This window comes from Saimiri boliviensis, chromosome 17 (assembly GCF_048565385.1).
Source record: "Saimiri boliviensis isolate mSaiBol1 chromosome 17, mSaiBol1.pri, whole genome shotgun sequence".
Lineage (NCBI taxonomy): Eukaryota > Metazoa > Chordata > Mammalia > Primates > Cebidae > Saimiri > Saimiri boliviensis.
Genome location: NC_133465.1, coordinates 46,419,366 through 46,447,258, shown reverse-complemented (window position 1 = coordinate 46,447,258; position 27,893 = coordinate 46,419,366). Strand labels below are relative to the sequence as shown.

Below are 27,893 nucleotides of genomic sequence, written 5' to 3'. Positions count from 1 at the left end.
TTCTCTCTCCTTCCAGGTACCTACCTGTGCTATCTGGCTTACTGGTTCCCTGAGTGTTCTCTTTTCCTTTTACTTTTTCTTTCTCTTTCTTTCTTTCTTTTTTTTTTTTTTTTTTTTGAGATAGAGTCTTGTTCTTGTTGTCCAGAGTGGAGTGTGCAATGGCGTGAACTTGGCTTGCCACAACCTCCACCTCCCAGATTCAAGAGATTCTCCTGCCTCAGCCTCCCGAGCAGCTGGGATCACAGGCCAGCGCTACCACGCCCAGCTAATTTTATATTTTTTATTTTATTTCTATTATTTTTTATGAGATGGAGTCTCACTCTATAGCCAGGCTGGAGTACAGTGGCGCGATCTTGGCTCTCTGCAACCTCCGCCTACTGGGTTCAAGCGATTCTCCTGTCTCAGCCTCCCGAGTAGCTGGGACTACAGGCATGCCCCAGTTTGCCCAGCTAATTTTTTTGTATTTTCAGTAGAGACAGGGTTTCTCCATGTTGGCCAGCTGGTCTCAAACTTCCAGCCTCAGGTGATCCGCCCACCTCAGCCTCCCAAAGGGCTGGGATTACAGGTGTGAGCCACTGCACCCAGCCCTCTTTTTTTCTTTCTTTATCAGAGGAAACATTTGTGAAATGCCTCTAAAGAGCTACAAGGTTCTACTTGCTTTTGTTTCCCAGTAAGTTCTGCACCCAACCATTTTGTCTTTGCGCCACCCTCGCTTAGCTCCACACCATTCTTTTTTCTTTTATGCTCGCGGTGTGTGCTGCAGCAGTGCAAGACATAGACGGCTTCATTCCATCTCCACCTTCTCCCTTCCCTAATGGCAGACAGTCTGGTTTCTGTGCCCCCACATTGTCCGGAAAATTCTTGCACCCGTATCTCCAAGGATCTTGCGACACTATCATAGACGTTTATTTCTAGTCCTCATTCTCCCTGGTCTCTATGCAGAATCTGAAACTCAAGACCTGGAAGAACCTCCTCTGGAAACCCTACCAGGTGAATCACAGCATGCTACGATCCATGCTTGGTTGCCTGAGTTTTTTTCCGGACTTCCAGATCACTCCTATTCACTTCCTTCACTGGGTACTTTCCCTCAGTGCTAAGTCTAACTTTGAGGGTTTCCTCACCATTCATCTTTAATCTTCTGCTCTCCCTCTTATAAAATCCAGTTATTCTAAAGGCTTCAACTGCCACCTCAATATAAATAAATTTTGGCCTTCAGCGCTCTCCTAAATTATTTCAATTTCAATATTTCTTTTAATTGCAAAATTGGTCATATTATATGGTCCTTAAACTATAAAGACTGAGAATGTGTATTAACTGTAACTGGTAGCTTTGAGAGAATTTATTCACTATTCTCAAAGGACAACAGTATTTCTAGGATCTTTTCAGAACAAACAGCCAGACTGCAAAGGAACTTTGCAGTTCTATTCATACCTGTCATCTTCAACACAGCTGGCCATCCCATCTATCTTCTCAAAATTCTCCTCTCCACTGGCTTTTTTTTTTTTTTTTTTTTTTTTTTCTGAGACAGAGTCTCACTCTGTCGCCCAGGCTGGAGTGTAGTGGCGCAATCTCGGCTCACTGCAACCTCCGCCTCCCAGGTTCAAGCAATTCTCCTGCCTCAGTCTCCTGAGTAGCTGGGACTACAGGCGCGTGCCACCATGCCTGGCTACTTTTTGTAATTTTTTCTTAGTAGAAACAGGGTTTCACCATATTGGCCAGGCTGGTCTCAAACTCCTGACCTCGTGATCCGCCCACCTTGCCTTCCCAAAGTGCTGGAATTACAGGTGTGAGCCATCGTGCCTGGTCTCCACTGGCTTTCTTGAACTTCCTTCTCCTGGATCTCCCTTTTCTCTTTCAGTGTTATCTCTCAAGCCCTTCTGATTATCATTAAATGTTGCAGCTCCTCAAGGTTTTATCCGTCGTCCCCATCTTTACTCATTCTCCCTGGGAAATCTCATGTAGTTCATGGTTTCTCTTTGCCAGTAACTTCCAAATCTAGCCACAATTTCTCTCCTCATTTCAGACCCACACTGCAGCTGTGTATGGAATAACCGCCTGAATGTTGATAGGTACCTCAGGTTCAATCTTCCTTTCTCTAAATTTGTTATCTTTCCTACAAACACTGCTTCCGCCTTGCATTCACGTATCAGTCAATAGCATTCCCTGAAGTTCAAAACTAGAAACCTCTTGTCATCTCAGACGCCCTCCATCATCAACCTGCAAACAGCCAAGTCAAATGGCACTGTACCTATTACTATCTTCCCATTCTTACTACTGCACTGACACTTTTGTGAAATTTTCTTTGTTTCTTACCCTCCCCAAACTCTTGCAAATTCTCCCATCTCGTCTCCCGTCGTCCAGTTTCCCTCCAATCCATCTAGTACACTGTCAACAAAGTTGTCTTTCTAAAAATTAAGGTCATGTTCCTCCCCTATTTAGCAGCTTTCAATGGTCCACTCCATGACTAAGGGATCAAGTCCAAATTCCTTAGAATGGCATTAAAGATCTTTTCTCTTGTGGTCCAAACCTATTTTCCAGTCTGATTTCTTGGCACTTGCTCGCATAAACTTGATGTACCAGCTAAACCAAACTTTTCACAGTTCTTCAAATATGTCATGCGTGTTTATGTCTCCTTTATACGTGCTGGTCCCTCGGCCTAGATGTTTTTATTTACCCCATACGATGAATTCTAAGTCATTCTTTAAGACATCATGCAAAAGACATCTCATTAAGTCCTCCAGAAACTGATTTCTCTTTCTTGGTGCTTCATCTACTTTAGATAAATCTGTATTTTCAAACTCTTCATCCCATTTTGTAATTATCTGTGCCTTGTCTGCTACCCTTTGACCCAAAAGATATGACTTCCTTGAAGGTAAGGACCACATCTTACCTATCCTTGCATCCTCAGAACCCCAGGAAAATATATGACATGTAATACATATTCAGTGAATTGTACCAAAACAAACAAATGGGACAATCAGAGCCAAGGTACTGCCCCTTCCCTCCAGAAGGTGAGGAAAAGAGGCCTAGAGACAAGGTGCCTTTCTTGCTACAGCTAATTTTACACTCGAGTTGTATTAATTGGAAGAGTACAGAAAAATCTTTTCTTCCAAATCTGTACCACCACAGTGCCTGAGATTCCACTTGGATTGTTATCTAAGTATTCCACTTAGATGTGTTACCTTTCCTACAAACACTTCTCCTCCTTTGCATTTACATATCAGTCAATAGCATTCCCCAAAGTTCAAAACTAGAAACCTCCTGCCATCTCAGAGGCCCTCCATCATCAACCTGCAAACAGCCAAGTCAAATGCCACCATATCTATAACTATCTTCCCATTCTTACCACTGCACTGACACTTCTGTTTTTTTAAATGTAAACAGCTTCAGTGAATGCCTTTCCAACCCTACCCACCTTTGGCAGTCAGTCAGTAAGTCACACCTTAGACTGAATTAGACTCACCAGATGGTTATCTTCCTAATACCTATTCCCACGGCAGGCTGAGAAGCCTCAGTAGGGAAAGTGGAGAAAACAGAGAAATGGAGCAAGTCAAAGGAGGACAAACGAAACTGGCATATGGCTTTGGGGTACCAGGCAGCAACTTCAGAACACAGGATAGCTGGCGGCGGGAGGAAGAGTGGTGTGGCAGAGAGGGCGAGGGCAGCAAAACAAAGATCCAGATGCAGGGATGGAAACCCCAGCAGGTACTGGTTCTTCTACTCCTCCCCCAGAGACAGGGGAAACACCCTCTCTCACACTGAGCACAAGCAGCCCCACCTTGGCACACAGCCTTGGCTCTTCAGGGGAAGAGCTCATCATCACTGTTACTTAACTCTGTTAACCCCTGTAACAACTACTCTTCCCACCCACTGCCCCCATAATCTTTCCTTTCATCTAATGAGGAGACAAGGAGAAGAGAGGTGAGCTGGTTTCTGTAATTCCAACAGATAAGGCTGCCACAGAGAACTAGATATCCTCCTAGCTTATTAACCCGATCCCACCTGAGATATTCTCTTTCCTCCTACCTTACCTGCAGCAGTGAACAGGTTTTCTGAGAGGATTGGAAGAAAGTTTCTAAACAGCTAACAATATACATCTAGGAGTGTTGTCTGCCCTGTGAAGCCTGTGCCAACACATGTTAAAGAAATGGAAGCAAAAGGCTGACCATGAGAATGTACAACCATCATTTCCAATTCTATATCTGCACTTGTAAACCACTCTTTCTCCTGGCTTTCCTATTCTGCCACTTTCTTGGTCTTGACCACCTCAATAACCAATCAATAATCAAATAATAATTATCACTCTTTCAATTGGCTCTTTCTGTGTCCGTGATGGCATATCTAGACACTAACGTTCTCCTAACTGGTTCTCTTCCTCCCAGTCTCTCCCAAACCAATCAGAATGCTTCCAACAGGCTAATCTTCCTGCAGCAATGCTTTTCTTGAGTCTCTCCCCTACTCAAAAGCAATCTGAAGATTGCAATATGGAGTTACTTATCAGTGGTTCTCAATATGTTTTTTTTCCTAAAGCAGCTCAAGGACACAAAATATTCCCAATAGTAACAATTTATTTGCAGTGGTGCTTGGCAAAGGAGGGAATGATTTCTGAATCTCTGGGTGGGAGTGTTATGTTGCACATGATTTGTGAAACTTCCCGAAGGTAAATGTGATAATTAGAATAATAAAGGCACATACAGAGTAATGTGGTTACAGAAAGAAGGCGATGTCCTTTTCCAGCCAGCTTTCCTTTTCCTATGATAGAAAGCTCCATATCCTTTCCCAGAAGGGATAAAGAAAGGAGGGACCTTCGGGGGCGAATCTCTTCTGAGGGCATCAACATGTCTGACCAAAAGGCCAAAAGGCAACTGCCATGCCGACTTGAGGGTCGTAGTCTACTGGCCTCACTCTACTTCTGACACAGCCTAAACACCAACACAATCACAAGGACTACATCAAACAGAAACAAAAAATTCCATTCCTTGGTTAAGAAGTGGTCTTAGACAAGTCACATCCACCATTTTTAAATTTTACTCTTCTTTAGAATGAGGCATTGGAAATTATCTCCATGATCCTTTCCAGCTCTAAAATGTAAAGATTCTATAGATCCATCTTTTTTTTTTTTTTTTTTTTGAGACAGAGCCTTGCTTGGTCACCCAGGCTGGAGTGCAATGGTGCAATCTCATCTCACTGCAACCTCCATCTCCAGGGTTCAAGCAATTCTCTTGCCTCAGCCACCCAAGTGGCTGGGATTACAGGTGTCCGCCACCACACCCAGCTAATTTTTTGTATTTTTAGTAGAGATGGGGTTTCACCATGTTGGCCAAGCTGGTCTTGAACTCCTGACCTCAAGTGATACACCTGCCTCAGCCTCCTAAAGTGCTGGGATTATAGGTGTGAGCCACTGCACCTGGCCTAGACCCACATTTTAAACCATTAAAGATTTGGTATCAGCAAAAGATGCAATATGTAGGGCATAAAATTAACATTACTTGATCATGAAAGAAAAAAAGATGATCAAGACTTGTCTCAGAAGTCAGTTCTTTTCATCTAAACTATTAAGATATACATCTATCTGTGTTAAACCATTTGCCCAAGGTCATGAACATGTTAGCATCTCGACTAAGTAATAAAAACCATATGAAGCAGAAAGTAGCTGCTGTCCCTTCAGGAGAAGCCCCTGAAAGGGGGTGTGCAGTCCTAGTGTGTGCAGTATGAGGAGATAGCAGCCCCTCCCACCACTTAGACTTAGCCAATCGGGACACTGAAATTTGAGCAGGAGACCAATGTGTGGGAACACACACTGGAGATCATATCAATTGTGTGACTTGCTGTGGTTTGTGTAAACTAGCCCTCCAAAGCACCCCAGCTTCTCCTTGCCCTCCAATTCTTATATCCTACCTTCCATTGATTCTAGAAGCCAATGATATCCTTCTAGTAAATTCTCTTCTTGTTTGGTGCCAACAGTCTGTTTCTAACCAACGTAATTAAACTATGAAGCCACCTGGGCCTTCCTGGAAGTTTCTCAACTCCATCCTTCATTCGTCCCCACCCGGTACACACACCTCTACCTTTCCACATTGGTAGGCACCTGCTCTATACCTGGCACTATGCTAAGTCTTAAGAAAGAAATGTGAATAATGTGTGGTCTGGATTCTACACTTTGATAAGCAAGTATTAACCCTTATTTCATGGTGTTGCAATTATTCATTTTCCTATTAACCTCCTTGAGAGTAAAGACTCAATACAAGACCTATCATACAGTAGGGGCCATGCAGGAAACAACTGGCACATTCAAATTAGGATAAGTCGAGGCAAATTTAAGAAAAGAACTATTGATAAAGGTGTGGATTTGGTGCAGGAAAACCATCAGGGGTAGCTAGTGTCACCCCCATGCCTAAAGAACAAAGAAAAGTAACTAGAAAGGTAAAGTCACAGAAAGGGCCATCTCGACAAAAGCTGTGGTGTTCAATAAAAGAATCCAACCAAGCTGCAGAGGTGGCAGGGGGAATAAATCCCCCAAACTCATTCTCCTCCCTCCCTCCGCTGGGGTCCCCACTGGGCAAACATAATGAAAGCCAGAGGGCAAGATTATCTTCCTGGTGCAGAGAGCAGAATGGAGAAAGGTGGAAAGAGAATATGGAAAGGCAAACAGCTTTATAGGGTCAGCACTCAATACATGTATGTTGAATTAACTACAGGTTTACAATATCTAGTTTCTCTTTTCTCATTTTATTAGTTCTCAAGTACCTGTATTCATGTTCTTGTTGACAGATTTTTCCTGATACATGCCAAGTTTAATTCTCTTCTTCCTGCTATAGAAATACACACACCAATACTAAAAAGAAAACTGTTCTGAATCTAACTTCCCAATAATCAGTGTCTCCTCTTGAAACCCTGATGAAAGCTGAGACTCCACTATCTCTCCATGCTCTTCTCCCCTCATTCTCTTAGGGGAGAGAATGATTCCTTAATCATGCATAACTGTCCTCCTCTCCATACTGTGCACCTAAGTGTAACAAAATCATGGGTCTTTAGGGCCATAGGAGGCTGACGCAGAGAAGACAGAACAATCTCTTTGCTGTGGGGACAGGGTGCAGTGTAGGAGATGGAGATCATAGCAAAGGGAATGAGCTGGCACAGAGCTTCCACTCGCAGACATTTTGGATTCTTAGGAGAGACTGGGAAATAAGAGGAATAATTCACATAAGGAAGTCTGAAGAGGCAACTTTCAGAAATTCAGAAGGAACTCCAAGAACAGAACTCAGACGTGGGCACAGGAGCTGGAAGACATCTGTGTACAGAGTAAGGAGGGGTAAAAGAGAGAATCATGCACCTTCTTTTCAGTCTACTCCCCCACATGTATTCTAAAAAGACAAAATCACACTTTTGCTTAAGGCCGGTCTTTTAAGTGGGCAAAGTGCAATTTCAGCAGATTTCTGCCCAAAACAAATTCTCTCCTCCTCACCAAGAACTGAAATTTCTATCACAAGGAATAATCTTTCATTTCATAATTAAAGGAAAAGCTCAGAATTCAAATGTCTAGGTTCCTGAATGCATACAGCAAATATTACTATGTTTCTACAATGTAAATGAACAATATCATGTCTTTTCCCTAGACAGAAAAACTGAGTTAAAGCACAGGAAAGCCCATGGCTTCAGATGAAGTGCAGACTGAGATTTCAACCTAGAGAAGAAAAAGGGAAGAAGGTATAGACACAAATGGAAAACTTTGCCAACTTCTTAATTTTGTACAAAGGCAACTCTGTCCAGTTTAGGGTATGTACGGATATCTAGAATCAGTGCTCAGACACTGAGTGTAGGAGGGACCTTGATCAAGACACGTGTATGACAACTGAATAAAACCAGGGCTCGTAATAGTCCCATAAGACTTCCTGGTACATACTGGGCATTCAATAAATATTTCTTGAATGACTGTGTGATATAATTAGGGTTATGAGTTTTAGAGACTGCTTTGGGCTAGAGTGGGGACCAGGGAGAGAAGAAGGGAAAGAACAGGCATTCATTGAGAGCCTAGTATGTGCCAGACGCTATTACTTGTTTCTCACTAATACTCCAAATTCTTTCGTAATCTGTACAGATGAAAAAACTGAGATTCAGAGAAGATAAGTAACTTTGTCCAAGCTGAGAAACAAGAAGCTAGGACTCAAAGATCGATTTAACTCTACAGCACTATGCACTAGTCAGACTCCTTGGAAAGGGCCCTGAGGTAAGCTTGGAAGGTTTCATGGGAAAATAGATGCAAACTGAGCAAGAGCATGGGAATGTTTAGACTATAGGGTCAGAATGAAAGAAAGGATCTCCGTTAAGAGGAATGCCTGCAGTGTTTCAAAAAATAGTCACTCATCGTAATTCGAAAGACAGTCATGAAATGGTGGTCTTCTCTGTTTTTCCTGCTCACAGTTTTCTTATCTGTCCCTAACAACCTGATGAAATAGCACTTGAGCAAATATGGCTCATCAATCACTAAGAGGTGAGAAGATTGTTAACCAAAGAAACCTATACTTCAAAAAAATTGTTCATTAAAGATTATGTAACGATAGATAGATAGATAGATAGATAGATAGATAAGATAGACAGACAGACAGACAGACAGATAGATGACAGAGAGAGAGGCTTTACAATGGCCCCCATAGTGCACTGACTTTGGGGCTAAACTTTAACCGTCAATCTCTGCCACACCTCCACACAACGGCTTGTTCCTCTGGGCTGTGGCAGCACAGTGGCACTGACGGTGGCTGTGGGTCTGTTAAGCCTCAGGGAGAAGTTAATGTCATTGTAGGGGGCTGAAGACAGCGCAGAGGGCTGTGGTAGCGGTTATCTGGTGGCTTTTATGGTGTTAAGGGTAGGCTGGGTCCTGGCACAGGGTGGAGCAGCATGAGTGCTGGACCAAAGACGGGCCTGTGAAATTCTGGTGGCTCTGATGGTGGTGGCCTTCTTTCAAGTAATGAGAGGAAAACCACACAGAATTTAAACAAATGCCATGCCTATTACCTTGACAAGTTACATTACCTGGAAAATACCAGTGCTGAACTTACACTTAATAAGATGGCATGAGAATTTGGGGGGGGGGGGAGGAATTGATGGTCAACCTTGACACTATAGCAAATATTACAACACTATCAAGTACCTTAAAACTCAGGTAAGTTGTCTCAAATGTAGAAAATACAACCCTTTCTCCTGGCAAGCATAAATTGTATCTGATCGACGCATCTAATGTTGAGAAAAATGTCTAACAAGCATAAAAATTAACATGAAATGGTTCGACATTCATTTGAAAGAGAAACGTTTATCCTTCTGTATTTCAGAAGCTCTAAAAAATATATTTAGCTGAAAAGTTCTGTAATGGTCCCAGAAAAATTTAAATTTACTGTTCATCTAATTTATATTTATACAAACAATTTTTTTTACAGAGGGTCTCACTCTGTTGCCCTGGCTCAACTATAATGGCACAATCACAGTTCACTGCAGCCTCACCCTCCCCAGCTTGAGCAATCCTCCCACGTCAGCCTCCCAAGTAGCTGGAACTACAGATATAGGCCATCATTCCCAGCTAATTTATTTTCTGTAGAAATGGGGTCTCACTATGTTGTTTAGGCTGATCTCGAACTCCTGGACTCAAGTGATCCTCCATCCTCAGCTACTCAAAAGTGCTGGGACTACAGGCATGAGCCACCATCCCTAACACAAATATAATTATGATTGACAAATTTTTAATTATTGAAATCCATGGAGTAAATAATCTGGACCTAATGGCAACCAACATATTTTGTTGAATTATATGGTTCCTCTTCCTCCCTTGAAGGTAACAAATGCTACTTTGGAAAATGCCAACATTCTGCATTAGATCCACAATTCCAGGCTGTGGATGACTTCAAGCTCAAGTAAGTCAGAAACCATGAAAAGAACTGATACACACACACACACACACACACACACACACACACACACACCCCGATTCACTTTAAACAATCAGTTACTATAAAATTTACAGTATCATTATTTCATATTAAACACCTCAACATAAAATAATCTCTTATGTTTAAATTACAATAGTGGCCATAGGCTGGCAATCTGAAAACTCCCAGGCTAGCAATTTAAAATCTCATGTATGGTGTATGACTCTCCAATCCATAGGTGAGAGACTTGGTTTTTATAGAAATGCAGGAGGTGCCCCTTACTGTACTTGAATTTTTTTTTTTTAACTAGGGAGACATAGCCCTTGTAAAACAAAGGTGCATTCCCCTGTACTTGCAAAGGAACTTGCTTCCTTTCCTTGTCAAAGAGCAGGGGAGAGATTTTCACTCTTTCATAATGGTAATAAAGTTATTCCTACCATTTACTGAACATTGAGGCTGTGCTAAGTACTTTTGTACATTAACTCGCTTAATTCTCACAGTATTCCCATTTTAGCTGGGCGCGGTGGCTCACGCCTGTAATCTCAACACTTTGGGAAGCCGAGGCAGGTGGATCACTCGGGGTCAGGAGTTCGAGACCAGCCTGACCAACATGGTAAAACCCCATCTCTATTAAAAATACAAAAATTAGCCAGGCATGGTGGGGGCACACTTGTAATCCTAGCTACTCAGGAGGCTGAAGTAGGAGGAACACTTGAACCTGGGAGGCAGAGATTACAGTGAGCCAAGATCATGCCACTGTACTCTAGCTGGGTGAAAGAGTGAGACTTGGTCTCAAAAAAAAAAAAAAAACCCTGTAATATTCCCATTTTTATGATGAGAAAACTAAGGTTCAGAGAAGTAATTTGCCAAAAATGACAGCTGAACATGGCAGAGGTGCAAACTGAACCCATGTCTTTACACCCCAGTGCTGTGCTCTATAAGCTCCAGTATATGAGATGTTCTGTTACCACTGGATGAGGAGACCTCCGTCTAAGCTGTATTGATTCTTCTAAGAGGGCACTGTTCAGATACCAAAGTAAAGCTGTCCTTTATCAGTGTGTTGAGGCTGATAGCAAGGGGCCACGAAGTGTCTTGGATGAGTTGACTTTGAACAAGACTAACCTAGACTTGCAAATGGAGATGGAGAAGGTGAATTACCTCAGAAACAATCATGAAGAGGTGGGAACTACACAAAATGAATGTAAAGTTTCAGTATGTCAATACTTGTAAAGATGTGGTGGTGGTGGCTATCATTATAAGAGACAATTCCTTTCATAAAACACAGGTAAAGTAACACAGACTGTAAGGCAAAACGTACCCCTCAGGGTGACAGTGAAAATCAAATAAATTACTTGCATTAAAATATTTTTAGTATTATTTAAAATTAAAAATTTTAAATATTATTTCTTTATATTTACCCTGAATATTTTTATAATAGGGTTGCCAGATAAAATACAGGACTCTCCATTTAAATTATAATTTCAGATAAACAATGAAGTAATATAACAAATATGTCCCAAATATTGCATGGAATAGTTATACCAAAATTAAGTAGTCAATGTTTATTTGAAATTCAAATTTAATTGGCATTCTGTATTGTATTAAATCTAGTAACACTATTGTCTCCTATAATTTTTTTAAAACATTAAAAAATATTTCTAAACTACATTTTCAGTTTTAAATGTTTAATTTCTTTAAATAATCATCTTCCAGATGCAAGATCAGGTAACCTGTGGCATTTTATTTTACTTTGGATCAGGAGATGAAGGAGGACAATAATAAGGTATCTTATGTTGAGGTAAATGTAGAAAACAAACAGCCTTAGGTGTAGACCTTGACTGTCCTGCTGAACCAGACAGAGGGTAATATGAGGCTTTGCCAGAACAAAGCCACAGAAAGGCTAAGGCCTGGTTTAATGAAAGGTAAACCTATCACCACCAAAAAAAAAAAAAAAAAAAAAACCCCAATATTAAGCAGAGCTCATGAAAACTACTGTAAGTATTTGTATTTATTTTTCTTCCACTCTAACACCTGAGTAGAGAACCGATGGGCAGGCATCGGCTTCTGCTGACGAGTGCCAGCTCAGAGATTGCTGAGCTGAGCTGGACTCTCCAGACACTGGAACTGGAACTCCAGGCCCAGTGGCCTCTGGTAAGATGCTGCAACGTGAGCCCCTTCAGAGACACTGACTTGCTGAAGATGAACAGAAAACTGAGAGCCTCCGGTCCAGCAGTGGAAGAGCAATCACTAACCAACACCAAGGGGACAAGGAAGAAGAGTCCTCCTCTGAAACGACGTCCAATACCACGAAGAAGAGTCCCAAGGTGGCGAAGAAGAATCCCAAGGTGGTGAAGAAAAGAAAAGCAACCCAAGGGAGAGCCAGGAAGAAAAACGCTCCACAAAAATCTAAGGCTTTAAAAACACCTGAGGAAGAGAACAGGTCAACCAGCTAAGGAGGAACTCCATCAGAAGGAGCTGCAGCTGGAGCAACAAAGTATCGGGAAGCAACCATCTCAACTATCTCCCTGAGCAGCCAGTAATTTCAGGGCAAGCCCAGAGACTTGGATACATCTTAGAAATCTCCAGAGGTGTGACCCAGAGAACTCAACAACAGGGTATGCCCCATGGTGATGAAAATAAAATGAATCTGTTGTAAAATGAAAAAAAAAAAAAGTTACAAAGTGTTGCTTTGAAGTCCAATGGTATATTCACACACCAAAAAAGTTACAATGCGTTGCTTTGAAGTCCAGTGGTATATTCACCTGTGGCATGCGTGCCTGGTCACAGATACCTCAAAACATTTTGTGTCTCCACAGTTTGCCCTGTAAAATTTAAAAGCAACTCTTTAATTTTAAACGATAGAGAAATAGTAGGGTAAGAGGGAAAGACACAATACCAAGATTACATATACTTACGATGGTTTCTTTAAAATTACAAATAAAGTTCTATGTGGTACTAGTTTATGCTATTTTGCACTATTTTTCTACATTGCAATATTTGATGAATCATCTTTTTACTTTTGTTTTCATTTTCTCTTTTAATTTTTTTGGAAATTTTATGGATACATGATAGTTATACATATACACGAGGTCCATGTGATATTTTGATACAAGCATATGATGTGTAATGATCAAATTAGGATAACGGAGATATCTATCCATCACCTCAAACACTTATTTCATTGTGTTAGGAACATTCTAATTGCACTCCTCTAGTTATTTAAAATATACAGAGAATTACTGTTAACTGTAGTCACTCTACTGTACTACTGAACACTAGATCTTACTCCTTCTAATTGTAATTTTGTACCCATCAACCAACCACTCACTATCTCCCGTTCTTTATCCTCCACCTCCCTGCTATCCTCCTAGCCTCTCTGGTAACCATTAAAATACACTCTTATCTCAATGAGATCGATGTTTGAGCTCCCACATATGAATGAGAACATGCGATACTTGTCTTTTTAATCTTGTTTGACAGAAACTGAAAGTAACTACTGTGAGAATACAGTTACCCCAATATAGCTTGTGGGGTCTTCATCCTTCGAGAGTTTTGAGAAGGAAGCAAGCAGGGGACGGAGGGAGGCAGGAAATTCTAACTAGACCAAATTTAGTATTTATATTCCAGATGCCAAGAAACAAAAATAATGTAACATCTGATAGCTCTGTAAATATGCACTCATTTATATCCAAGCTTTAGACTAGAAAATTCTAGCTCTACATTTCAACCAAAATTGTCAATATGGAAAATATCTGGAGAGACACCAAAAAGTGTAATAGCTTTTGAATGTATACAAGTTGGAAACTTTCAAAGCAACAGAACCCCTCCATGTCATAGTTTACAACTGAATTAATTCAGATACACACCTTGTATTCACCATTGTAGTCCTCAAGACTTAAGAGTTAAAACCCTGATGAAAAGTGGTTAATCTCCATAATGGGTGTTAGCTCCATCTGAAAAAGCCACCATTATAAAAGGATTAATGCTTCAATTATGCACAGTAGCTAATTGCTGTGATTTGCTATTTTAGTAACTAGTCTGCCAAAGAGTTAGGAACCTCCATAAACCTAAGCCAGAGGGACCCTCAAGAAGTTAGGGCAGAGTCTAGCCTGGGAACAGACAGTGCCTACAAGTCTGATCTCCTCCAGGGCAGGACATCTTGCCTCATTAGTTCTTTTTCTTTTCAAAGCAGTCTATTTTTCATCACAAAAGCAATGATAAGGAAGGCTTGTCTCATCTGAAAAAGAAACTAAAATCCCTTACGTTCTTGTTAATTTCCTAAGTCATAAGTGGAAAACGCAATCTTAGGTCGTTTCAAAAGAGTTTTAGAAGTTATTCATTGCTTAAGTCAAAAACAGTATGCTTAAAAAAGAAAAAATAGTTACTCATTATGTTTTTTAAAAGCTCTGAAGATGGGTCTGTGTTCAAATCCCACCAAAGTCCCTTTATTGAATAGTTTCGGGCATGCTAAATTTTAACTACTTTCTTTTCTTTTAGGGGGATTTGTGGGAAACAGGGTCTCACTCTGTCACTCAGGCTGGCGTGCACTGGTGCAATCGCAGCTCAATGCAGCCTTGACCTTTCCCGCTCAGGTGATCCTCCCCCTTCACCCTCTTGAGTAGCTGTAAGGTCAAGTATTTTTTAAAAACCTTTAAAATTAGGAAATTAATTTGACTCTCTGAGACTTTTGCCCTTAAATTTAAGCACATTACATATACTCACTTAAAATCACTAGAGTGGGGGATTACTGCTTTCGCTGTAAATATTGCCTCTGTATGTACCATTTCTAGTCTAAAACTTTCTCTACTCCATTTAGATCTGTCCAGACTCTCTAAGTAAAAATTAAGAAGCTATACCCAATAATAACGTTATTTACTCTCATATCCAATCATTCTTGAAATGATCAATTGGCTAAAACACCACAACTGGACCTAAAGGAATTTTCTTAGATTTATAAGGGGGAGAAAACAGCCACTGAATTTTGGACAATGTTCAGTTTCAGTATTTTAAATTTGTTTGTTTGGTACTTTCAGATTCACTATTTTTTATGAAAACTAAAAGGAATATTATGTTTCTATTTTATGTTCTATTAATTAATTATCCTCCTAATGCAGCCAACTCATAGTGAGCAACTGTCTCTACAGAATGAAGTTATTTGCCTGAAATCTAGGACATACTAATGAAATTTAAAAGCTAAATCATGTTATATTTAATCCTTAAATTACAACATACTCATAGGCTAGCTGGCCAGAAAACCAACTAGAATTGTCAATTCTCCTAATAAAAAAAAATTCAAAATTTTTAATTTTTTATGGATCCATACTAACTGTATTATTCAGGGGGAACATGAGATATTTCAATACAAGCAACAATGCATAATAATACCCAGGCAAGCATTTATCATTTCTTTGTATTACAAACATTCCAATAATATTAAGTGTACAATAAATAATGGTGACCATAATCACCCTGTTGTGCTATCAAATACTAGATTGTATTTGTTCTATCTAATTATATTTTTGTACCCCTTAACCATCCCCACTTCCCTGCCCCCTCACCCCACACTACCATTCCCAGCCTCTGGTAACCATTTTTCTACTCTTTATCATCTATGAATTCAATTGTTTTCATTTTTAGCTCCCACAAGTGAATGAGAACATGAGAAGTTTATCTTTCTGTGCCTGGCTTATTGCATTTAACATAATGTCCTCCAAGTCCAGCCAAGGTGTTGCAAATAACAGGATCTCACTCTTTTTTATGGCTGAATAGTACTCCATTGTGTATATGTACCATATTTTCTTTATCAGTCCATCTATTGATGGATACTTAGGTTGCTTCCAAATCTTGGCTATTGTGAATAGTATTGCAAAAAAACAGGAGGTGCAGATATCTCACTGATATATTGATTTCCATGCTTTGGGGTATATATCTAGCAGTGGGACTGCTGGATCATACAGTGGTTCTACTTTTAGCTTTTTGAGGAACCTTCATACTGTTCTCATAGTAGCTAAGCTAATTTACATTCCCAACCACAGTGTACGAGGGGGTTCCCTTTTCTCCACATCCTCACCAGCTCCATTATTGCCTTTCTTTTAGACAAAAGCCACTTTAACTGGGGTAAGATGTACAACAAATTATTGTGACTCTAATAATTATTATATTCAATTGCAATGAGAATTTGAGTCATTTCTCTGATGATATATGATGTTGACCCCCATTTTAATATACCTGTTTGCCATTACATGTTTTTTTGTTTTTGCTTTTTTTGTTTTTTTTTTGTTTTTTTTTTTTTTTTGAGATCACTCTGTTACCCAGGTTGGAGTACAGTGGCATGAGCATGGCTCACCGCAGCCTCCCAAGTAGCTGGAATTACAGACACATGCCATCACACCCAGCTAATTTATTTTTATTTTTTGTAGAGATGGGGTCTCCCTATGTTACCCAGCTTGGTCTTGAATTCCTGGACTCGAGTAGTCCTCCTGCCCCAGCCTCCCAAAGTGCTGGGATTAGAGGTGTGAGCCACCATGCCTAGCCTGTATGTCTTCTTTTGAGATCTGAATATCTAGTCAGATCTTTTGCCCATTTTAAAATCAGATTATTAGATTTTTTTTTTCCTATTGAGTTGTCTGAGCTCCTTAGATATTCTGGTTATTAATCCTTTGTCAGACGGATAATTTGCAAATATTTTCTCTCATTCTGTGAGTTGTCTCTTTACTTTGTTGATTCTTTGCTATGCAGAAGCTGCTTAATTTGATGTGATGCATGAAAAAAATTCCAATTTTAGAATAAAACCACAGATATATTTTAGCAGGTTACTATTATCAAGATAATCTCAATAGATCCAAGACAAAAAAAAAAAAAAAGGTGATCTTTAATGAAGAGGAAAGAGTGAGGGCCAAAATGTTTTCTTAATATATATACGTATATAGTATATTTCCATTCTAAGGACTACATATTTATATACTTTAAGAGATTTAAAAATTCCTATGCAGAATCTTGGCTTTCTTATCATTCTTACACATTCTTATATCAAAAGGTATCATTATTTCCTTTAAAGCAAAATTAAATTAGTTGCCTTTAACCAGCCTTTAAATTTTTAACTTGCACTATTGCCAAAACATACAGGCCAAGAGTTTAGAGGGAAAAACAAAGGCAAAGAAAGTGGGGAAAGGCACTGAGGCAATATGAAAACATTCAGAGAACAATGAGCACTGGGTGCAGCAAGAGCACAGGCACACTCCCTTCTCTAAAGGAGCTTAAATGTCATATCGCACTGGGAACACTAATAAGGAGCCCAGAATATTATAACAAGTTACAAAACACAGGTTGTTCAACATAGGAAATGAGAAGAAAGGGACAGCCATGAACCACAGACTAATGGTAAGAAGTCTCGTGAAGGAGATGGCATTTAAGTCAGAGTCTGGAGTTGAGGTCGAATAACTTGAATAAGCAGTCAAGTAGAAGACAGGCATTCTAAGCCAAGAGCAACAAACACGGGCCTTAAAATGGAACAAAGCAGAGTATCTTACCCAAGAGTGAGAAGAAAGACCTGCTTAACAGATTAAGTAATTAAAGGATTTTTAAAGGAGATGCTAATACACATTTTTTCACTGAATCATGGATTATTATCATTATCCATATTTTAATATTTAATATTACTATCCACATTTTACAGGGTAGTAAACTGAGACACAGAAAGCTGAGTGTCTTGCCCAGGGCCACATAATTACTTTATGAACAGAATGCAGCACTCCTTCCACTCCCCACCTTGACTCACCAGAGGCAGCATGAGGTTGGACAGACAGAGTAGGACAAGGTTACGGAAAAGACTTAATCCATCCACAAGAGGTCTGAGTATGTGGATGAAGTGATGACAATACTGTTTCAAGAACATCAGTCTTGCCACAGTGAACAGATCTCTTAACTGACAGTGCTGAGTCAAGAAAACCACTTCAGAAACTGTGAAGTCATCTTCGTGAGAAGGTGAAAGCCTAGATTAGGGCAGTTGCAGTGGGGCTACAAATGCCTCAGCCATGACAAAGAAAAGGTGACAAAATTAGTGCCTTGGTGGATGTAGGAGATAAAGTGAGAAGTTTAAAGTTTGATATGTCACTCAAAGAAAAACATGTGACGAAGTTATCAAACTGAACACCTTTTCCCTACCCCACTTTCCCTTCCAGCCACTTTCTCCTCCTCAGGAGCCATTTTCTAACTTCTCACCCTATCCTTTCATTCCTTCCTATTCTGAAAGCATCCTGTGGGTTGGACAGTGGGTTAGCCTATGAGAAACAGAGATCATAAAACAGTAATAACAACAAAAGTATATTCATTATATTCTATGCATGCAAATCATTGTTCTAAATGCTTTATATTTATTAACTCATTTGACTCCTACTACAACTCCATAGTGTAAGAAAAATTATAATCCCTACTTTAGAGAGGAGGAAATTGAGATGAAACCTCACAGTAAGTGGTGGAGCCTGGATTGTAACCCCAGCAGTCTGACCCCAGGACCCACCCACTTACTCTGCTACACTACCCTCAAAAGCCTTCAAGTAGTTTCCATATTTTTGTGGTTTCCATCACAGTAGTTTCAGAAAAATCACGTGATACAGGAGTGTCTGTAGGTTTAAGATGCCTGAATTTTAGAAGTTAGCGAATGAGAAGACACAAACTTTATCAGTTGATACATTAGCTCTAATTACTCAGCTATCTGAGAAGAGGGTACCAAATCTATCAAATAATGATACAATTTTCTACTTTGCTTCGACTCTACAGGTAGTAACCACAAAAGCATATTAAGCAATTTGCACAGTCACATACCAGTCAAAAAGAAAATGCCTGACTCTCAAACTTCATGTGATAAATAATAGAAAAATCTAAATATTTAGATCAACCTTGCCATCTTGAGATATAACCTGCATTACCAGATTTGTCCTTCTGCAGCTACTTAAATTACGTATATCTCAATTGCTCAGTCAGAAAGAGAAACTTGCAAATAGAATCTTCAGCTAGAAACTTTCAAAGAGGACTTTACTTGAAGCAAAATAATAAAAAGGATCCCAATCCCAACAGTGAGACAAGTCAGGCTGGCAACAAATCTGAATCCACAACACGCTTCCAGAGCTCCAGCCAAACTAACCCCATGCAAACAGCTCCTATACCACGACTCAAAGTTCAGATGCTATTAAAGAAGAAATTGATAAACTGGACAACATGAAAAAAAAATACCACGAGCAAAGTCATCAATTCCAATATTGCGTATACCTCATGAATTACCTCAGGTCTACTCAATTAAGACTGTCCTCTGGAAGGATGCCAATGGTTCCAAATTGCTTTCCTCAATTCACCTTTTCATTGGCCTCTCAGGTGATCACCTCACCCGTGTTCTCTTCTCCCTTGGCTTCAACCATCCTCTTTCCCCTGTTCCCTGGTCCTAGATGTCCTTCTTCTCAGGATTATTCTCTAGCTCTACTTCTTCTCAGGCCCTAAAGTGACTCCAAAAGTTCAAAATTAGACCTTCTGTATATTTCTCTCTAAATTCCTTCCCTTAGGGATCCTAACTACCCCCTTTCTGAGAGAGTTCAGAAAGTCTGCTATTCTGAACCCTCTCCTTAACTGCAGTCCCATAATTGCTTAAAGAAATGCCAGATATAGGTGACAGGGATGGAGGCAGTAAACCACATTGCCATGTATGTACCTATGCAACAATCCTGCATGTTCTGCACATGTACGCCAGAACCTAAAGTGCAATAAAAAAAAAAAAAAAAGAATGTTTCATGAATATCCTGGTATTACCTCAAATTCACGTCTTAAACCAAACTCATCTTCAATCCCAAACTTTACTTCACTATTCTCTCATTGTGCACTCACACCACATACACACACACACACACACACACACACATTCTCTCTCTCTTTCTCACTCACTCACCAGACTGTTAGAAGCCCTCTCTGCAATCCCTCGGAACCCTGAACATTGCTCAACTGTAGCCCAGATTACCGTATATTAGAATCTCTGATTTGTGGGTATGTTTGTTTGCCTCTCCAAGTAGACTGTAAACTCCTTGAAGGGCAGGAACTATATCTTGGTCACCTATGCATTCCCCAACCCATATTGCAGGTGTTCAATAAAACCTGCTGAAGGCATGAATAAATTAATATATATAGATGACCTACTCCAGCCAAACTGGTCACTCAGTATCTCCACCCGCTTGGCATTTTCACAGTCCTGACTTCCCACAACAGTATACTCTATGCTACTGCACACATGAGAAATCCTACCCATCCTTAAAAGACTCAGCTTAAATTTCAACTCCACCATGAACCTTTGTCAGGTGGCCCCATTCCAACATGACTCCTTGCTCATTAGTCTTAAGAGTGCCAGTCTAGTGTCAGGAAAACTAGCACCTTTGTAACTGTATCTCTTGATTCAAAACCAGGCTATATGTCAGCACAAAGATACTGCTGATAGATAAATATATACATATATACTCTGGCAAATTCCTAAAACTTTTAAAGACTTAGGTTTTTCAGCTATTAAATAATACCTATCTTAGAGAATCTGGGGGAGGATTAAAGAAAACCCTCCAGATCATAGCAGATGTTGAATAAATGTTAACTCCTCATCCCCACGCATCCAAGCCCCACCATCATTTTCATTTACATAGCACATAGCACTTAAGCTGATGGTACATGTTATGTCTCCTCAATTAGATTGTAACTACTGGCAAGATCTTTAAGGACAGGAGCTGTATCTCATTCATTTTTTTATCTTTTAACTACCTACCAATGCACATAGAGACACAACAAAAATCGAGCACAATAAAATTACAGTTGCAGTGGATTACAGCAATCAAGTGTAAACGGTGCCAAGACTGGAATCATAAATGTACATCTAATTTAGCTGTAGAATTATTATGTGACACCTCTTAATTTTACCTCATGCCAAAGGCTGATTTCAACAAATGACAGCATGAATAAAGACAAATCAATTTCTACAGTATACAAGTTAATAAGTAATCTTTGGTAATAATAGTAAAGGTAGCTTAAATTAAATGTTACAGTATTAGAAGGCCCTCCATACATGTATTTGTTCTCCTGTACTTTTATGCAAAGATTTCCTTTCACATTTTCTTTGGTTTAGTATGATTGTAACAGAGAACTCTTCATACCACTTGTTAACTAACTGAAAGGGGATTCAGATTTTTAAATTTTCCACTGGAGGAATTATAGGCTAATAATAAAGCAAAATTGGTAATATTAAGATCTAAAACTTGTGCTAAGTATAGGTAAAATCAATCAAAATTTAATTAAAATGTTTCTTTGCAAAAAGCTTTCATTAATATCAAGGTTTCAACATCCTCTCTGAAGTTATTGGAATCTCTTTTTCTATCCTCACTTATCATAGCCTTATTTAACTGTATGTTATCTTCATCAAGAATCAATTTCCATGGTTGAGTTTCATTTTTTCTTTTAACTACTGCCCCACTTGCATGTGCTAACAAGTTGGAAGAGTTGGGATTTGCTGGATAGTAACCTCCACCTTAACAATTAACATTTGATTAATGCTCCCAACCACATTCCCCTTTCCTGCAAAAACCATTTATGTGGTTTTCATAAACTAAAATGTGCAGGTATAAATTTAATTTGAAAAACAATTACTAAAAGAAGAGTGTGTGCCGATCATTAGCCTTTCAATATTTTCATGATTCCAAGTCCTTTTTGTTTTGTTTTTTCTCCATTTAGAGAAGTTTATGGTAAGAATTAGAGTCATTCAGTTCCATTAAACCAAATCCACCAGAACAGATGATATATGTACGCATTGGTACAGTAGGAAAGAAGCAAGGAGTTAAAAGACCAAGCTTCTAATTGCAGTTCAACCACCTGTCATATGTCTTCAGGAAAAATCATCACCTCTGTAATAACCACCATTCCTATCTCAACAGCTGGTTCTAGAAATTTTAAAATCACAGTATCACAAATAGCACTACATAATTGTAAAACATGTATGCATACATATATACATCCAAACAACAGCAATGCCATCGCCTACGGGTAGACATAATCTTATACAATGCACCAAATCCCAATTTACTTCACTAGACAAACTGCTATACCAAATTCTATACACAGTGTATTCAAGAAAATGTGTTGTTTTTATTGAGAAACTGAACCTAGCTTGGGAACACAGGTGCACAGTCTAGCTCATAATTTTTGGTGCAAGTATCATTCTCTGATACAGATTTACATTTTTGCAAGCAAATTTTTACTTGCAAAACTAACATATCCAAATTCTCCTCTTTCACTCTATCAGAATTTAGTATAAAGTACTACAAGTTAGTTCTTCAGATTCTGTGCTAAGAAAATTATGCAGATTTTCTGCATTATGGTCTTCATAGAAACTTTGAGTTTAAAAGTGCAAAATAATCCAGGATAACTTCATGATTTCGGATTTTTTTAATGTTAAAAATAATGCCATCGTTAATTTAAAAATTCTATAATCATTATTTCCACTTTCTTAGGCAAAATATCAATATACTCTCATTTGCCAAATAAATTATAAGATCCCCTAAAAACACAATCTCCTAAATAGTGGTTTTATGGCTTTAATGTTTTATGTGTGACAACTATTGAGGCTAGTTAAATTTTTAGAATTTTTTTCTTTTTCACGCTCTACAGTTGTCGACCAGATCCTTTTTTTTTTTTTTTTTTTTTGGTAGACACAGTGTTGCTTTGTCGCCAGATGCCAGGCTGGAGTGCAGTGGCACAATCTCGGCTTGCTGCAACCTCTGCTACCCGGGTTCAAGCAATTCTCCTGCCTCAGCCTCCCGAGTAGCTGGGACTACAGGCACGCGCCACCAAGCCCAGCTAATTTTTATATTTTTTAGTAGAGACGGGGTTTCACCATGCTGGCCAGGATGGTCTCGATCTCTTGACCTCATGATCCACCCGCCTCGGCCTCCCAAAGTGCTGGGATAGATCCTTATTTTATCGCATGATCCTGGCAGACTTTATGATATTTGTTGTTCCAATTGAAACTGTTCAAAACATGAATTTGAAAAATCTTATTTTAACTATAATTTTGTAGCCAAAACTCTTCTTTTTTCCAAGCTTTGCAAACATTCTATGCAACCTGAATCAGTGCTGAGAAAAATGGATCTTAACAGTTGCTCAATGTTCAACAGGTAAAAAGCATAATAAAACATGCTCATCTGATCTCCACCCATTTTCAATTTCAACATAGCAAACCTCCTGTTTATTCTTAGGGCAAATTCAAAACTGTACATACTGGGATTGGTTATTACTGAAGATAATTTATGCAATCATAAGCCAAAGATGCTAGGTTGGCAAAAAGAAAACCATGCAAGTAAGCAAACTCTAACACATGTGTAACACACCCCTCAAGATATAAAGGCTGTCACTGTCCTTGGTAGCAGGCACTCCCTTGGCTAAACAGCATCACCATGTCTTTTCGATCCAGCTCAAGCAAGCACTACTCTTCCCATATCCAGGGAGGAAGAGGAGGAGGAGGAGGAGGAGGAGGATCATCCTTCAGAATTTCGAGCAGCAAAGGCTCCCTTGGTGGAGGATTTAGCTCAGGGGGGTTCAGTGGTGGCTCTTTTAGCCGTATGAGCTCTGGAGGCTGCCTGGGGGGCTCATCAAGTGGCTATGGAATGTCAGGAGGTTTTGGTGGAAGTAGCTTTGGTGGAGGCTATGCAAGTAGCTTCGGGGGGGGTTATGGAGGAGGCAGTTTTGGAGGTGGCAGCTTCAGTGGGGGCAGCTTTGGTGGAGGTGGCTTTGGAGGAGGCTTTGGAGGAGGCTTTGGTGGTGGATTTGGAGGAGATGGTGGCCTTCTCTCTGGAAATGAAAAAGTAACCATGCAGAATCTGAATGACCGCCTGGCTTCCTACTTGGACAAAGTTCGGGCTCTGGAAGAATCAAACTATGAGCTCGAAGGCAAAATCAAGGAATGGTATGAAAAGCATGGCAACTCACGCCAAGGGGAGCCTCGTGACTACAGCAAATACTACAAAACGATCGATGACCTTAAAAATCAGGTAAGAGATATTTTTAAATCCAGCTTCAAATATCTTATCCATGTAATCCAGACAGATGAATCTTATATTAAGCACAATGTGGCTGTTCACTATGTTTACCTAAGTTACTTCCTTACTTCAAAAATAACACAGTCTCATCAAAGATAAAGATCTGTGAAAGTATGGTCATGGTACTCTTCATCCAGCACGTATGCTGCTTGTCTTAGTGAATGGCAGGTTACCGAGAACTTTTCAGGTTTTAACGAGCATACAGTGAGTCCACAGTTAAAATATGCTAGATCACTTACAAATGCAGAAAATGAAAAATAAATCATGAAATGAATCAGAACAAAATGTTATTCAGACTGATAACAAGCCATATTCAGTACCAACATGACAAGAAACATGAATTTTCCAGTATGAAAATGGGATACTGCTTAACTCTAAGGAATTTCTGAATTGTACCTATTGTGTACCAGTTCAGAGTATATTTATTTATATTTATAGTGAGTTAAACAAACACAGGTGTGAGTCAATCAAAGCGTGGCTGAAATACATGGAAATCACATAGTCTAAAAGAGGAGGGCACACTTGCAGGAATACAGCTATATAATTCCAGTTTCCAGAAAGGGATAATTCACATACAGAAATACAAGAGTGAAGAAATTTCAAGAGAAGAAATAATTCGAAGTTAGGTATAAGGGTAAGCCTGCAATATTTTATATTTAAAATTTTTTAAATCCCCAAGATTTTGTAAGAGAACAACCTAAAACCGCAGAGACACCTATGCCACTATAAAAGCCGCATCTGCATCTGACTTCTTCTTACGTAACTGTGCCTCTCCCTCCAGATCCTCAACCTAACAACTGATAATGCCAATATCCTGCTTCAGATCGACAATGCCAGGCTGGCAGCTGATGACTTCAGGCTGAAGTAAGTTAAGTGATCACTGTATAATACCATCACAACGAATACATCCGTTGTCTTTAACAATGACTTGGGATGTCCACAATAGTGTTTACATTTTCCTGAATTCACCCAATGTTAAATAGTATTGGAGTTATCTGAGAAATTTTCCATGTCAGTATTACCTTTTTGGCAAGGAAGACAATGCATTTTCAAGTAACTGCTAAGCTTTTTTCCATTAAACCATTATTACTCCTAAGTGAACTAGTACATGATAAGTATTGCCATGACAGGAGATTAACTATGTATTTGCTTTTTAAATAGTCTCTGCACAGATACATCTCCCCATATAGGTTATATCCAGTATTGATATCATGCTTGTTTCAGGTATGAGAACGAGGTAGCCCTGCGCCAGAGCGTGGAGGCCGACATCAATGGCCTGCGTAGGGTGCTGGATGAGCTGACCCTGACCAAGGCTGACCTGGAGATGCAGATTGAGAGCCTGACTGAAGAGCTGGCCTATCTGAAGAAGAACCACGAGGAGGTAACACAAAAGTTATACCTGTCCTAGACAAAAGAGAGTTCATTATGGTCACCGTGTCGCCATTAAATCTTTCCGTTCCTCAAACAGGAAATGAAAGACCTTCGAAATGTGTCCACTGGTGATGTGAATGTGGAAATGAATGCTGCCCCAGGTGTCGATCTGACTCAACTTCTGAATAACATGAGAAGCCAGTATGAACAACTCGCTGAACAAAACCGCAAAGATGCTGAAGCCTGGTTCAATGAAAAGGTACATTAATCTTCCTTTACAGGAAAACTCATGGAGGTTTTTATCATTTCAGAATTTTCTCATCTCTTTCCCTGTTTTTAATACTCTAGAGCAAGGAACTGACTACAGAAATTGATAGTAACATTGAACAGATGTCCAGCCATAAAACTGAGATTACTGAATTGAGACGTACTGTACAAGGTCTGGAGATAGAACTACAGTCCCAACTGGCCCTGGTATGTTAACGCTCATGAAATGACTTCACCTTTATCATACAAAGTTTCACGCTCACCTAAGAATATGCAATGCAAGCGAAAAATGCAGAGCTGGGGGTAAGAAAGAGAAAACAAGCTGAAGCTCTATGTTAGTGGAGGAAAAGTACGACTCGCATTGCTTCTAAAAGTGCTGAAACCGAAATGGTGCCGTTAAACATAAAACAAATCCTGTTCATTTTCTTAAGTCTTCTATATAACGCCTTATTAAATAATTAAATAAGCGTCACTATTCTCATATATGGCCAGGACGTCGCTAAGCCACACACACACACAAATCCCTTTCAGAAACAATCCCTGGAAGCCTCCTTGGCAGAAACAGAAGGTCGCTACTGCGTGCAGCTATCACAGATTCAGGCCCAGATCTCCGCTCTGGAAGAACAGCTGCAACAGATTCGAGCTGAAACCGAGTGCCAGAACAGTGAATATCAACAACTCCTGGATATTAAGATCCGACTGGAGAATGAAATCCAAACCTACCGCAGCCTGCTAGAAGGAGAGGGAAGGTAAATTTTAAAATGAAAAGTTATCCCAGTTTCACTTAATCAATATTCCAGATAGCAAGGCTTTTCTAAACCCCAAGAAGATGCCAGAGAATGAGAGGAAGGGAAGAGGGGACAGTGAAAGGCGTAGCCAACCGTAATCTCACTTTCTCATGAATTTGGCCCAAAATGATTCTTAAGAGTTCTGTTTTCAAAGGATGGGTTTTAAAAGATATACCTGGCAGGGTTGTAAAACGTTTACCTGGCAGGGTTTTATTTTCTCAAGACATGTTTTGCTTATTTTCTAAATTAACGACAAACTGGAACGCTACCCACCGTTTTCCAACGTTAGAGATAACCGACTGTGACCTCACCCCGTTTTAGTTCCGGAGGCGGCGGACGCGGCGGCGGCTACGGCGGCGGCAGCTCCGGCGGCGGTTACAGGGGCGGCAGCTCCGGCGGCGATTACGGGGGCAGCAGCTCCGGCGGCGGCTTCGGCGGCAGTTCCGGCGGCGGTGCCGGCGGCGGCTTCGGCGGCGGTGCCGGCGGCGGCTTCGGCGGCAGTTCCGGCGGCGGTTCCGGCGGCGGCTTCGGCGGCAGTTCCGGCGGCGGTTCCGGCGGTGGCTTCGGCGGCGGAAGCTCCAGCGGAGGACACAAGTCATCCTCTTCCGGGTCGGTGGGCGAGTCCTCATCTAAGGGACCAAGGTCAGCAGAAACTAGCTGGGGTAATCAGAATTAGTTTTAACTTCCTGTGATGGTTTTCTTGCGCTTTAAGTTCTAGAGCTGTTTTAAAAAATTAAAAATATTAGAGACGGTTCCGTTTGCATTTGTTCACAAACTACTCTTAACACCAACCTTGAAAAATGGCATAATCAAAATGTCGTACCTTAAACATTTTTTGGACTTAATGTAAAGTTGAAATTTCCTTCTTTTTACAATATTTGCTTGTTAATTACTAAGGACCCCTACAGACTGTTTAATTTTTTTTTTCATCATTCACACAGATACTAACAAAACAAGATTAATCAAGACAATTATTGAAGAGGTGGCACCTGACGGTAGAGTCCTTTCATCCATGGTTGAATCAGAAACCAAGAAACACTACTATTAAGCTGCATCAAGAGGAAGGAATCTCCCTTCACACAGACCATTATATGCAGATGCATGGAAAACAAAGTCTCCAAGAAAATACTTCTGTCTTAATGGTTTTTGAAAACAGGTTCACTCCTGGAAAATAAGGTGTCTACAAGGTGTTTTGTGGTTTCTGTATTTTTTCTTTTTACTTTACCAAAAAGTGTTCTGTAATGAAAAAAAAAAAAAAAAAAAAAACTTTCTGTTCTCATTTACTAAGGAATTTGAATTTCAATAAACTTTCTTACTGATGCAAACTATCCAAATTTGTCAGACTTTATCTTTACTTCAGTACAAAATATTATTTAAAATTAAAGATTAGCAAGCCATAGCATTTGAAGGTTGTTGTATCCAGAAATTCGGAAGACAGAATT

At 39.9% G+C, this 27,893-nt stretch overlaps 1 protein-coding gene and 1 pseudogene across 3 annotated transcripts; one reads left to right on the top strand and one right to left on the bottom strand.

Moving 5' to 3' along the window:
• Nucleotides 1-56: 56 nt before the first annotated feature.
• On the bottom strand, nucleotides 57-26,812 carry LOC120366822 (uncharacterized protein KRT10-AS1-like; annotated as a pseudogene).
• KRT10 (keratin 10) lies at nucleotides 23,342-27,779 on the top strand. 3 transcript variants are annotated; one of them, XM_039476502.2, is made up of 8 exons: nucleotides 23,342-23,977; nucleotides 24,807-24,889; nucleotides 25,250-25,406; nucleotides 25,494-25,655; nucleotides 25,745-25,870; nucleotides 26,195-26,412; nucleotides 26,773-27,113; nucleotides 27,393-27,779. In XM_039476502.2, exons 1-8 carry the CDS (start codon nucleotides 23,384-23,386, stop codon nucleotides 27,497-27,499), a joined length of 1,788 nt encoding a protein of 595 aa, XP_039332436.2. In that variant the 5' UTR covers nucleotides 23,342-23,383; the 3' UTR covers nucleotides 27,500-27,779. The 3 variants fall into 3 exon arrangements, with proteins under 3 accessions (XP_039332436.2, XP_074244808.1, XP_039332437.2); XM_074388707.1 differs by having other exon boundaries at nucleotides 26,773-27,060; nucleotides 27,393-27,566; XM_039476503.2 differs by having other exon boundaries at nucleotides 23,343-23,977; nucleotides 26,773-27,093; nucleotides 27,393-27,566.
• The last annotated feature ends 114 nt before the right edge of the window (nucleotides 27,780-27,893 follow it).

What these genes read in the sequence shown, in the direction of transcription:
- KRT10 (XM_039476502.2), top strand. Translation starts at nt 23,384, where the DNA reads ATGTCTTTTCGATCCAGCTCAAGCAAGCACTACTCTTCCCATATCCAG. An exon ending in TGAAGAAGAACCACGAGGAG is followed by an intron (nt 25,407 to 25,493) that starts GTAACACAAAAG and finishes TTCCTCAAACAG; the next exon opens with GAAATGAAAGACCTTCGAAA. An exon ending in CTGCTAGAAGGAGAGGGAAG is followed by an intron (nt 26,413 to 26,772) that starts GTAAATTTTAAA and finishes ACCCCGTTTTAG; the next exon opens with TTCCGGAGGCGGCGGACGCG.